Source organism: Acinonyx jubatus, chromosome E1 (genome assembly GCF_027475565.1).
Source record: "Acinonyx jubatus isolate Ajub_Pintada_27869175 chromosome E1, VMU_Ajub_asm_v1.0, whole genome shotgun sequence".
NCBI classification, from domain to species: domain Eukaryota; kingdom Metazoa; phylum Chordata; class Mammalia; order Carnivora; family Felidae; genus Acinonyx; species Acinonyx jubatus.
The window spans coordinates 14,166,031-14,179,687 of NC_069397.1; the positions used below are offsets into that span (position 1 = coordinate 14,166,031).

The 13,657-nt window shown below is 39.8% G+C and overlaps 1 protein-coding gene across 4 annotated transcripts in view; it reads left to right on the forward strand.

Annotated features, from left to right (window-relative positions):
- SMG6 (SMG6 nonsense mediated mRNA decay factor) overlaps nt 1–13,657 on the forward strand; it is a 226,965-nt gene that overhangs the window by 14,552 nt on the left and 198,756 nt on the right. For all 4 annotated transcript variants that reach the window (XM_053212575.1, XM_027034657.2, XM_015081364.3 and 1 more), the window contains exons 7-8: nt 2,290–2,400; nt 2,772–2,984. In XM_053212575.1, the coding sequence (XP_053068550.1) occupies nt 2,290–2,400; nt 2,772–2,984 (324 nt within the window). The remainder of the gene's footprint in view (nt 1–2,289; nt 2,401–2,771; nt 2,985–13,657) is intronic.

A 13,657-nucleotide genomic window follows, 5' to 3' on the forward strand; every position in this document is an offset into this window, starting at 1 on the left:
CCATGGACCCATATGTCCACCCTTATGCCAGCAACGCCAGCATTCTTTTAATTACTGTAGCTTTGTGGTCAGTTTTGAAATCAGGATATATGAGTTTTCCACCTTTATTCTTCTTTTTCAATATTATTTTTGCTATTTGGGGTTTCTTGTAATTCCATATGGATTTTAGGATCAGTTTTTTCATTTCTGCAAAAAGAGTCATTGGGATTTTCATAAGAATTATGTTGACCGTGTAGTTGCTTTGGGGAATATTTACACAGATGTTTTTGATTTATTTAGATCTTCTTTAATTTCTTTCAGACACGTTTTATAATCTTCAGTATATAAGTTATACACGTTTACACTTGGTTATTAAGTTCATTCCTAAGTATGTTATTCTTTTTGATGCTATTGTAAATGGAATTATTTTCTTAATTTCTCTTAAAGGTTGTTTATTACTAATGTATAGAAATATAATTGATTTTTGAGCATTGATCTTAGCCTTACAGCTTTACTGAATTCCCTCAATGGCTTTTTCCCATTCTGATTAAATTGGTATATTTTTCTTTCATAAATCTCTGACCTAAATTAGTAGTCCTTTCAAGTTCTTTTCCTCTGTCCCTCTTTTTCTGTCTGTCTTTTATCCTACTTGTCTTTTAGTGTCACTTTCTCAGTTTTCTGTGTCTTCTATCAGTATTTCAGTGAATCTCAAGAATTCAATGAGAACATGCTTGTGCATAGTGCTTTGCTAGGTACTCTGAATGATGAATATGTGATATGATCTGAAAAAAAGTATTGAAAAGACAAGTGAGGTGTGTAGACAGTGATACAAATTAGACTTCATGAAATGTGATGCGTTGATTGTTAAATGCACTGTTATTTTCTGGACCACTAAGAAAGAATATGTGAGTTATTATAAATGAGATATAATGGTAGATATTGATTGTAAATCAATTTCAGAGATGTTAAAATATGAAAAAATCATTGTAGAATTGACAAAACAGCCTAAAATCAAGTGACTGGTATAGACTGAGATTAGTATGGAATAGAATAATATTAAAAATAGCCCCCATTGGAGGCACCTGGCTGGCTCAGTCAGTAGAGCATGCAACTCTTGACCTAGGGGTTGTGAGTTTGAGCCCCACATTGGGTGTACTAGAGATTACTTAAACATAAAATCTTAAAAAAACTAATAGTCCCCATTGAACTGACTATAATAGTATGTCAGATATTCTGTTGAAGTGTATGCATTATATGAATTTTAATCTTTTTGGGAGCCATATGTGTGTAAACATCTCCATTTTACAGATAAGGAAACCTCTAGGTTGATTTCTCTTGAGTTATACCTAATAAATGGCAGGACCAGTTCAAACTCAGGCAGTTGACCTTAGAATGTGTATCTTTAACCATGTTAGCAGAATACAAGATGTAAGGTTTTTTGTTATTGTTGTTTGTTTGTTTAAAATGCAAGTTTTGAGGAATGAGTTACTGGGGAGAGAGAGAAGTTAGTATTCTAGATGCATTTTGAGACAGAAAAAAAGGGAAAAGTGTATATGAACTTGAAGAGAGAAAGGGTTTTTGACATTCCTTCTCCCTTTATTTCAGTGTTTTCTTTTTTTTTCTCCTTTCTGGCCTCTCTGTTTTACTTCTTTTCCTTATTAACTGGTTGTAAAACTGACTTGAAGTATTTATTTGCTGAATTCATTGGATAGTAGTTTGTATTTCCCTTCCTCAGTAGAGTCAGTGTGGTATAGTGAAAACGTGAACGTAGGAACCAGACAGTCCAAGGTTCATATATTGGCTTACCTGGGATCTGGCTTGGAGACCTTGTTGGACAACTTAGGTTGTTGGACAGCAATCTCTTTGAGCTTCCTTTTCCTCATTTCTAAAATGGGAATAATAATGCCTGTGGGGCAGTGTCCTTAGGCTTAGAGGTAAAATCTATAAAGTGATGGTCACTTGTCTTACTATATTTAATCAGTGATGTTGCCATTGTTTATAATTTTTAAAATACTAATTAGTGAGCTGAACCTTGTATTTTTCTAAAACCAAAAGGTAACTGGATTTTACATTTCATGAGGCTCTTCATTCTTTTTCTCCCCCTTGTGAGCACTTGGCTCATAAGATACAGTACTGTGCAAGAAGAGCTCTCTGATGTAGTTGCCATGGCTTCTTCCGTGGATAGCATTCTGATTTTCTTATTGGAATTCCTCACAGCCTGGGAGAGATAGTAATTTTCTAGGTCAGCTGACTCGGGCTGGAGTCAGAAAAAGAATTGGTTGACTCGATGTCTTTGGCCTCTTTCTGCAGAGGAGGAAGCTTGATGCTGTCTATTACTATATGCGCAGTTTAGCTGCCAGCAACCCTATCCTGACTGCCAAGGAGAGTCTCATGAGCTTGTTTGAAGAGACCAAACGAAAGGTGAGTGGGGATGCAGGCAGACTCATTCCTTCCTAACAGAATGTGTTTCTCTTAGTGCCTCTGTGTCCTCAGGGGAATGACTTATGATGGCCTCAAGAGGTCCCATTGGGCTGTGCTGATGGAGTCAGTCAGCCTCTATGCAGAACCAAACTCATGTTTAGGAAAGTTCTCCAGGGCCCTTGGGTGTGCATCTTGTTTATGGAATTAACAACGCCTATGAGACAAAGCAGATGATACTTTGCTACTTTGGGACTATAGCAAAGTCTTTACTTTTTATAGCCCCTAGGCAACAAACTCAGGTGAGGTGAGTGCCTCTTTTTATTAGCTGAATTCCAGGAGAGTCTGAGCTTATGTGTTTGTATATTGTACAGGCAGAACAGATGGAAAAAAAGCAACATGAGGAGTTGGAACTGAGCCCTGATCAATGGCGGAAAGGAAAGAAGTCTACTTTCCGGCATGTTGGAGATGACACCACTCGCTTAGAGATCTGGATCCACCCATCACATCCTCGGTCCTCCCAGGGCACTGAATCTGGGAAGGATTCTGAGCAGGAGAATGGGCTGGGCAGCCTGAGCCCAAGTGATGTAAGTTGCTGAGGGTGATCTAATGAGCAAGACTAAGTAAACATGGGTGCCCCAGTACATGCAACTGGGAATCAGTGCACAGACATTTACCATTAATCACAGGGAAGGTAAATCACTTCAGGCTCTCTGATGTCATCTCTCACTTCCAGCTACACTTCTTTCACTTTAGTATATGCTTCCCTCTCTCACCACTATGTGGCACTGTAGAATTTAGTAAAACTAGTTTTTCTAGAGGAAGATTTACTTAGTATAGGATGAGAATTTTTTGCTGCTTTGGATTTGGAGTCACCAATATGATGCTTTCGAATTCCGTTGTGATTTTGTGAAGCTAGAGAGAGAGCATAGTTGGAAAACTGCAAATGGCTGGTTCATTGTGCTTTGAGAGTAAAATTCATAGTGGAGTGAATGATGGTGTGATCTTACCCTTCTCTTGTCTACCCTTCTAATCTTACCCTTCTCCAAACTTTTCACAAAGCAGCCAGAGTTATATCTCTAAAATGTGTATCTGACAAATTACTTCTTAGAAATAAGAATGGGAGTTTGCTACAATAATCCAAGTAAGATGTGAAAAAGATCTTAACCAGGAAATAGCTCCGGAGATGGGGAGAAGTGAACAGATATACGATATATATTAATGAGGTAGAATCCAAAGGACCTGATTGGACATGGGGAGCTGAAGGACAAGAGGAAGTAAAAAGTAATACCTATTTAGGTGTTTCTGGCTTGGAAACCGGGTGAGTACCGGTCTATTCCTTGAGATAGGGAATAGAGGTAGAATTGGTTTTAGGAGAAAAACAGTGAGTTTAGTTTTGGACATGCTGGAATTTCTGTAGGACATTGAAAAGAGATTTAAAGGCTAACATATCAAAAGTGGGGAGAGTGTTCTAAGTTAGAGATGAAGATATTTGAAGGCATCCCCTTATAGATGGAATTGAAGTCATGAGAGTAGATTTAGTCACTTGAGGAGAAAACAGTGATAAATAGGCTGAAGGTCTAAGAGAGTAAGGAGATAGATGGCAGGGAGACGTCCTTGCAGAGGATTGGAAGGGAGTAGAATCTGGAGCACAAGTGCAGAGATTAGCCTGACTGAAGGTGAGAGATCCTTCTTACACTTGAGGGAGTTGGGGGCAGGTAATTGGGGATCAGGTAAGTTTGTGGGTATTAGAGGAGAAAGATGTTTACTTTTTTCCTCTTTGAAGTTGGAGACATTGTTGTCTGCTAAGAATGAATCAAAAGTAGTAGAATAGGAGGACTTCTTTGTGGTTTAATTTAAAATTGCCATTTTCTCTTTTTAGGTCCTTCTTTAGCTCTTTTCTGCATGACTTGGAAAGTAGACATTGCTTATGAATGAAACTTCCAGTTTGCTATGTGCCATGATTTGCATGGGGTGCTTCAGGGGAGACTGAAGGTAGACTGTCTCACTGTTGCCCTTTTCTGGTTTGGATATTGCAGCCCCAAATTGGAAGCCTGTATGAATAAGAGAGAAGTCATTCTATTGGGTTAGCTCCACTGTCTGTCTTTAAAATGAAAGCAGGGGGGTGCCTGGGTGGCTGTCGGTTAAGCATCCCACTTTGGCTCAGGTCACGATCTCACAGTTTCTGGGTTCGAGCCCTTTGTCGGGCTCTGTGCTGACAGCTCAGAGTCTGGAACCTGGAGCCTGCTTTGGATTCTGTGTCTCCCTCTCTCTCTGCCCCTCCCCTGCTTGTGCTGTATCTCTCTCTAAAAAAATAAATAAACGTTTAAATAAATAAATAAATAAATAAATAAATAAGTAAGTAAGTAAGTAAATAAAATGAAAGCAGCAACAGCAATTTGAGAAAGCATTTTATGGCTTTCTTTGACCTTGGCCTCAAGGTTGGGGAGTATCCTGTGTAAAGGTTAAGGTTGTAACTAATACTCTATAGATCTCACTCTCCCATTGTGCCTCATTGATTTTTAAGTACTGTGTTTATAAGTTTATGTTTTTATTCTTTTTTTTTTTTAATGTTTATTCAGTTTTGAAAGACAGAGAGAGACAGAGCACAAGCAGGGGTGGGGCGGAGAGAGAGGGGGACACAGAATCTGAAGCAGGCTCCAGGCTCTGAGCTGTTAGCACAGAGCCCGATGTGGGGCTCAAACTCACGAACCGGGAGATCATGCCCTGAGCCGAAGTCAGACGCTCAACTGACTCAGCTACCCAGGCGCCCCATTTATGTTTTTATTCTTGTTTGCATCTCAGAGAAGGCATTTTCAGTTTATGGGCTGTCATTAGGTGTATTAAGTTTTATTAATTATTTTATTTTTAATTTTACTAATAATATATGAATGTAAGTTTAGTAGAAATTTCAAATGATTAAAGATATAAGCGGAGTGAAGTGGTCATTTCTTTCGTAACTATTCATGTTGTTTATGTATTTTCAGCTTACTTATTCTTGGGTAATTACTTTCCTTAATTTCTCTTAAATTTACATCTGTGAGGTTGGGCTTTTAGTTTGAGACTGCCAGCACCAGGGGAAGAAGTCTGCAGTTTCATAGCTCTTCATTTATCCAGCCAGGAAACCTCCCTTCCTTTTTCACCTGCTTTCTCAGACCCTAAGTCTGCTTCCCATATTTTCTTTTTTAGAGAAGGCCCCAAGAACTTGGCTTGTTCTCTCCATTCCTTGGAACCTATAGTTGACAAGAAGTGGGGATTTAGTCACAGACATTTTAGTGATTAGGCATTGGGGATACAGATAGAGATTAAAACAACCAAAAACAACCAAAAATGATCTTTGACCTCAGGGAGCACTCAGTCATGTGGGGAAGACCAAAACATACATATGTGATTATAGTGCAGTGTGCCAAGTGCTATGATAAAGGGGAGCATGAGAGGCTACAGGAGAACAGGGTCAGGGCAGCTAATTTGGGCAGGGTTTTGGAAGGGTTAGGCATTTTGCAGCTGAAGGATGATGTAAGGGCATTTCCTCTCTGAGACCTGAGGCTTGGGAACTGCAGTATGGCCGGAGGCTATACTATATATATACTTTTCTCGATTTCCACTACCACCATCCTAGTCCAAGCTCTCATGGGTAATCCACAGACTTTTGAAAAAGTTCCTAATGGTCTTTTCACATTTATTCTTGGTCCTCCTTTGACATTTATTTTTCTTTTTTTCTTTTATTATTATTTTTTAATTAAAAAAAATTTTTTTAGATTTTTTTTTTTTTTTTTTTGAGAGTGAGCAAGGGAGAGGCAGGGAGAGAGAGAGAGGAGAGAGAGAATCCCAAGCAGGCTCTGCGTTGTCAGAGGAGAGCCCAACGTAGGGCTCAAACCCATGAACTATTAGATTATGACCTGAGCTGAAACCAACAGTCGGACACTTAACCTACTGAGCCACCCAGGTACCCCTTATTTTACTATTTTTTAATGTTTATTTATTTATTTTGATTGAGTGCATATGTGTGTGCGCAAGCAAGAGTCAGGGGCAGAGAGATAGGAGAGAGAGAATTCCAAGCAGGCTCTGCGCTGTGAGTGCGAGGCTTGATCCCATGGACCATGAGATCATGACCTGAGCCAGAATCAAGAGTTGGATGCTTAACTGAATGAGCCACCAGGCACCCCCGGCCTTTTTTTAGATAGTAACCTAAGTGAGCTTCCAGATACACATTTTTGATTGAAAGTCTTCAGTTGTTTCTGTTTGTTCTCAGAGTCATGTCCAAAATCTGTACTCTAGTATACTGGACCCCACATGATTTGGCCCCTGCAACTTCTGACCATACCTTCTCACCATACTTCTCTTCCGCCCTCCCACCCCCAGCCCTCTTGTACCGGTTTCTTCGTGAAGGGCCCAAGTTCTTTTCTGACCCTTGGCTATCACACATTCTGTTTCTGCAGTGCTCTTCTCTGTCAGTCCCATTCTTATCCTTAAATTCTCAGTCTAAATATCATTTCCCTTTTCCAGGGAAGCTTTTTCTGATCCCTGAGCCTGGATGTTACCCCTTTGTAACCACATTTTTAATTAAGTACTTTTGGGTACAGTTTTGTTGTTGTTGGTTAAAATCTTTCCCTTGCTGGATTCATGGCTCTGTGAGAGGTCCGTATCTAGTTGTTCACTTACTTTATCCCCAGTGCCCACATTTACAGGAATTTAAATAAATCTTAGTTGAATATATAAATGATGGAAGAAACTGAGGAATGAGGCTGGAGACGGTAGAGGGGAGCAGATCCTTCATAAATACTGAGGAATTTGGATATCAGGTATTAAGGATTTTAAGCAGTAGGATTTTAAGCTGGGACATAATCAGATTGTGTGATGATCCTCTTTTCAGTACTTCTCTTAGAACAGATTTATTTTTTTTAAAGGGGATTTTTTTTTTTTTAATTGCAGAAGTAATACCAATACGGATAGCACTGTATCTAAATCAGTGTCCATGAAGTTTAAAATGAGAGTCCCTTGTATTCTTGCCTTCAGAGACACCACTATTAACTATTTGATGGAGGCCCTTCCAGACCTTTTTTCCAAGCATTTATAAGTGTGTACACGTACACACATACCTGTAGACACATGGAATATATTTTTAACAAAAATGGGATTATCCTATGCACATGTCCCCTGCTATCTGAAAATAGAGCATTACTATGAAATGTTTTGTAAGCCGAAATGGCATAAAGCAAAAAAACCATTGCCATTAATTTGTATGGAAAATTTTTTCGACGTTCCCAGACCCCCAAAATACCCTCTTTTAGGCTGTTCTGATACCATAAGACACATCTTGCTAATGGATGCACAGAATAGATCAGACAAAGCACAGATGCTTGCAGACACAGTTCAGAGCTCTGGTGGCCTGATGCTGAGGTGACGAGTATAGTTCCCAGAGAAGGAGCTTGGTGGTGCCACTCGAGGTACGCGCTGCCTCTGAAAACAAATGCTGAATGCTAGTTTCGCTTTTCAGCTTTTTTATAAAAGCCAAAATCCCCTTTGGATTTCTTTCAGTTAGCAAAAGTGGTACTATTGTAGGTCTTTCGTAAAAATAAAATGATACAGCATGAACTTTTGAAAAGCAAGGGATATCTGTATATACTAATGTATAGTTTGGTTTTTTAAATTATCAGCTGGACATACAATCGGTTCTGTTATAATGTTATAATGTAACATACTTCCTAAAATTCCCTGTACTATGTAAAATCACACAGTAAAAACCACAGAGCTTATGGGGAAGATGGGGATGGGGCACAATACTCAAAAATTTCCTCAGTGATGTATTAAAAAAAAGATATGAACCTAATAAGGCAGTTGTGCAATTTTATACATTATGCATTGATTAAGAAATAAAAAGATACTAGGGTGCCTGCGTGGCTCAGTCAGTTGAGCATCAGACTTCGGCTCAGGTCATGATCTCGTGGTCCACAGTCCGTGGGTTCGAGCCCCACGTCAGGCTCTGTGCTGACGGGTTGGAGCCTTGGACCCTGCTTCGGATTTTGTGTCTCCTTCTTTCTCTGCCCCTCCCCCACTCATGCTCTGTGTCTGTCTCAAAATAATAAACATTAGAAAAGATTTAGAAGTACAAAAATACTATTTTGAAAAAGAAATGAACTTTGCCTACAGAAATGGGCTTCAGAAGGACTAAAGCTTCCCGTTCCACTTTTTTTTTTTTTTTTTTTTGGTGAGAGAGAGGGTGCGCGAGTGAGTGAGAAGCAGAGAGGGAACCCTGAAGCGGGGCTCAAGCTCACCCAATACGGGGCTCGAACTCACAAACTGTGAGACCTGCGCTGAAGACACATGCTTAACCAACTGAGCCACCTGGGTGCCCCCTGTTACACTCTTTTTTAAAGAGAAGGATGATAGCTTGTGGATTCTTGTGAAGTGATGGAGGGAAGGTTATTTGGAATTGTACGAGTAGGTATAACATCACAGGTGGGTAGGTTTAGCTTCTATGAATTCACATGGTGAACTGCAGTAGCTGGTAGATACTTGGAGAGAGAGAGCAAGTGAGCGTGTGAGCGTGTGTGTGTGTGTGTGTTTTATATTCCTGTGTAGCTGGGTTCAGCTGAGTGCAGTTTCCTATGTTCACCCAGTGTTTCTCATGAACAGAATCATGCATAAGGAGATGCAAAATTTGTGTTCTACTCAAAATGTTCCCTAATATATTTATCACAATGGAACAAACATATATTTTCAAAACAAGGATTATAGCAAAACAGACTCTATTTCTACTTGCCCAAGAGTATCTTTTCTTAGTATGTTCTTAGTGTGGCTGAATATTTCATTATGAAGGTATGTGTCATTTGCTTAACTTATCTGTGTAATTTAAATATTTGCTGAGCATTGCTTGTTCATTTTAGTTGTCTTTTTTGGATGATTAGCCTTACTAAGAATTACTCCTTTGACAATTCCCATTTCTAGCACAAACTACTAAAATTTACATCCATGAATAAGAAACAGAAAGTTTGTAGTTTCAAGTAGTTGTTAGTAATGATAGTAGAGTCCCCACTAGTTTGTTCTCTCTCTGCCAAGCACAGGTTTTGGATCTCTCTCTGAGTGGCTGCAGGAGGTTAGCTTGTGGGTTGTTGGTTTTTAGCCTTGAGATGTGGTTTGGGTTGAACATGCTACCTGGGGAGGGACTGCCAACCTCAACTGTAAATGGCATCCTTTTAAACTAATTGAGACTTCTATTTAAACTCTACCCCTGACAGCTAGGCTACTCAAATTCGGTGTCACAAGGGTCCCAAGCATTCTTTATTTAGCGGGTGTGCCTTCTGCTATGACTCAGGTCCCTTTGGAAATCAGAAAAAGGTACTGCTTAGCAAACAAGTTGTTGCAGACAGTGAGTTAATTAAGGAGATTATAGGATCAGAGACCGTTTTCACACTGAAAGGCCAGGGAACTGCTCTGTTTGTGTCTTGAATCCAATGTAACTTGTGTCTGTTGACTGGGGAAGAATGAGCAAGTGAGAATGGGAGTCGTTAACAGATGTCTGTCTCTCCAACTTCATTGAGTTCTCGTGTTTTGGCATGATTTGATTTCCTTTTCCCAGCTGACTGTGGTTACTGTATAACTTGTTTGGTGCCATGTGTGGAAAATGGCTTTAGGTAATGAAATGTCATTGTGTATTTGGCCAAACTCTTGACAAGCCTTCCTTCCTTTTGGCCCTTCAAAATGGTTTTGGGGTTCAGTCTGGACTGTACTTCAGTAGCTCCTAATAGCAATCATTTGGCGTTTCCTTATTTGAATCTCATATCCTATTTCATCCACCAAATGATATTGTTTGCCTTGTTTTTTTTTCCTTTTGTTCCTGTTCCTTCTGTCACATTCCAATATTTATTTTATTTCTTTGCATAGTTCCCCCCCTCCCCCCAGGACTTGTTCATGTCCAGTCCAGAATTTACTGCAGTTATTCTTGAGATTTTGGAGCCTTCTGGGTCCAGTGTTTAACCAGACTAAAGGTTAGTTTACCTGTCCTATTGTGCCTCTGTTCTAGGGTTGTAAAGATGAATACAACATTGTTACTACCTCAAAGAGTTTACAGTCTAGTGCATGGGTCAGCAAGCCTTTCCTGTAAAAGACCATATAGTCAATATTTGAGGCTTTACAGGTCCTATGGTCTCTTTTACAACTGCTCACCTCTGCAGTTGTAGTGGTAAAATAGCCATAGACGGTACCTAACTGAATGAGCATGGCTGTGTTCCAGTAAAACTTTATTTACAAAGACTGGTGGCAGCCTGCCTTTGGCCTGTGGGCCTCGTTTGCCAGCTTCTGATCTGCTGGAAGTAATGGCTATGTAAACAGAATGTTTCAGCATACAGTTGGTTATTGTCATTTGCAGTAGTTATGTGCTATAAAGTCACCACAGACACTGAATTAGTGAATACTGAACCATTGCTTCTAAAGGAAAAACAGAATTAGGTTTCTGTGAGCCTCTGGTTATAAGAATTTCATCAGGTGATTAGTACATAATCTTGTTTTATGTAGGTTTCTGTTTAAAGTCACTTTATTTAATATATATTGGTGACTCCTGGCCGGCAGCACTATAACTTGTGCCTGAACAAATACACACATTTTCTCTGTAAGGCACATCCCAGCCTTCTTGCACTTAGGAACACTAGACAGCATTTCAAGCACTATGCTTGGAGGCCATTTTAAAGTGAAATCACCAACAAAAAGCACACAAATGTGAAAGGCATGGCACTAATAGACTATGAAAAGGGCCCTTGTTTAAAGTATGAGAACTTGAACAAAAAGGCAGAGAGTCACCTTGTTGGACCTCAGCTGGGAACAGGTGTATCAGGGAACTTGAATTTTTTGCCACTCTGTGTGTGTCCACGAGTGTCTGCGGAAACACCATGGGGATTGATTTTGGTGTTACTAATAAGTTTTAGCAAGTAGCTGAATTCACAAATATGAAGTCTACAAATAATGATGACCAAGTATATTGTGGTAAGTGTCATGAGGGAGGTGTGCGTTGGGTACCGTCGAAGCATGGGGAAGGGCTACTTGGTTCAGTCCAGGTGGAAGCATGGGTTGTAGTGAGGAAAAGGGGAGTCACTTTGGAAGACTTCTTGGAAAAGTTAACTAGGCCAGGTGAGAAGAGAGTGTTCCAAGTAGAAGAGACAGCATGGGCAAAGGCAGAGGAGGTGTGGCACAGCAGAGGGTTTGCAGGTATCTAAACATAAGGTAATTTGGAGGATCATGTGAGAAAGTTGGAGTAGGAGAGAGACTGAGCCTTCTGCAGGAACACTTTCTTGTTTGGTGCTGTGGTATGTATGGGTAATGGTCAGTGGGCTGGGCCCAAATAATGTACTTCTGGATGCTGGAAATAATTTGTTTCTGGAATTTCTCATTGTTTACTTGTCATGTCTGTGTTGTTAATTCAACAAAAGCAGTACTGTTTCATTCACTAAATTAGGTAGGATGGAAATTGACTGAATTTTTTGTCCTGCAGTTTGTTGATTAAAATTTGAGGGCTACTCTTTTAGACGGTGCTTTAGGCATTGTGAACTCAAACATGCAGAAGATACTAGTGATGTTTCTTTGCGTCTTGGTTGTTGGAGGAAATTGCCAGTGGCTTTAAGTAGGGCAAACCTCTTTTTCTTTTCATTTTGGTATTTTTATTGCCTTTAAAAAGTTACAAAGCCAACACATCCTTACTGTAAAAAATTTGAAAGTGCAGACAAACAATGTGTTTGTACCATCTAGTGTTGACCACTACTAACATCTTAGGGTTTGCTTTTCCTGCATGTTTAATGTTTATTTTTGACAGAGGGAGAGAGATGGAGTGTGAGCAGAGGGCGGGGGTGCAGAGAGAGAGGGAGACACAGAATCCGATGCAGGCTCCAGGCTCTGAGCTGTCAGCATAGAGCCTGACACAGGGCTCAAACCCACGAACTGTGAGAGCATGACCTGAGCAGAAGTCAGACACTCAACTGACTGAGCCACCCAGGCGCCCCTCCTGCATGTTTATATAGGGCATAGCACATAGATTGGAAATGTCTAACACCCATTAACCTGGGGAGTCAAAAGAGAAAAATCCATGCCTAATTATCAACTCAGAACTGGGTTGGAAAAGTGGTATTCTAATTTCAGAAGTCAAACACAGATACCTGTATCTTGCTATTTATCCAAGTAGCACAGTGAGTGACACCATAATGTTCTCCCTTTCCTGTGTAAAGAGGAACTTCTCAAGCTACATCAATAAAGAAGAACAAGTTCAAGAAAGATTAGACATCTAATAGGACTCATTCTAGTTTTGAAAGATTGAGTATAAAAGGGTCCGTTTCATGAGGAAGCATCTTGAACTGGTAATAAATTGGGGCATGAGGGCTAATTTGAGGCCCTGTGGGCATAGAACCTTTGTGACTTTGTTTGAAAAGCTGGGTTCTAGTTGGAAAAGTTTCTAGGTTGTGGTGTTGGGGGTGGCTTCTAGGTCAGTGGGAATAGAGATAAAAAGATCTAGCAGAGGAATGATTGCCTTTTCAAATATTTTAAAGCAATATTTTTAAATAGGTAAAACGTGTGTGTGTGTGTGTGTACATATAAACATGGTTCTCTCCCTTTTCTTACATTATTAGGGCATGTCGTACATACTGTTATTCACCTTTGGTTGTTTTTCCCCCTTCATATTACTGTTGGACTTGGGAAATCCTTCCATGAGTGCTTGCCTACAAGTCCTTGTATCTCTCTTAGAGGCTGGCAGCGTGATAGATTTCATTAATTTTGTCCAGCATCTGATATGTCAGAGGCAGGATAGTGCAGAGGTTAACAGCTTGGGCTTTGGGAAGTCCTAAGTTCAAGTCCTAGTTTTATCAGTTATCAGCAGTGAGGCTTCGGGCATGAGCTGCAGTTTCTTCATCTGTAAGACGGTGATACTGATAGACTAAATGAGATAATGCATGTGAAGCACAATGAGTAGCATATGGTAACTTCTCATGTATTGTTGGTGGTAGTTCTTAATCACATACTTACATTTTTGTTATGATCTTTTAAGCTGTTAGGTTTATTTTTGCCTTTTTTACTGTTTCTAATTAAAGTGAACAGTGAAGTTTAATAATTCACAAACTGGCTGTCTAAATGCAGACCTGTTTTGTTTGATGTGAAGAGTTTTATTTAATGATGACAAATTTCAAATACACACAAGACAAAATAATAAAATGAACCCCCATATTGTCACTGGTATTCAACAATTATCAAGACTTTCCCACATTTGTTTTAGCTTTCCCTC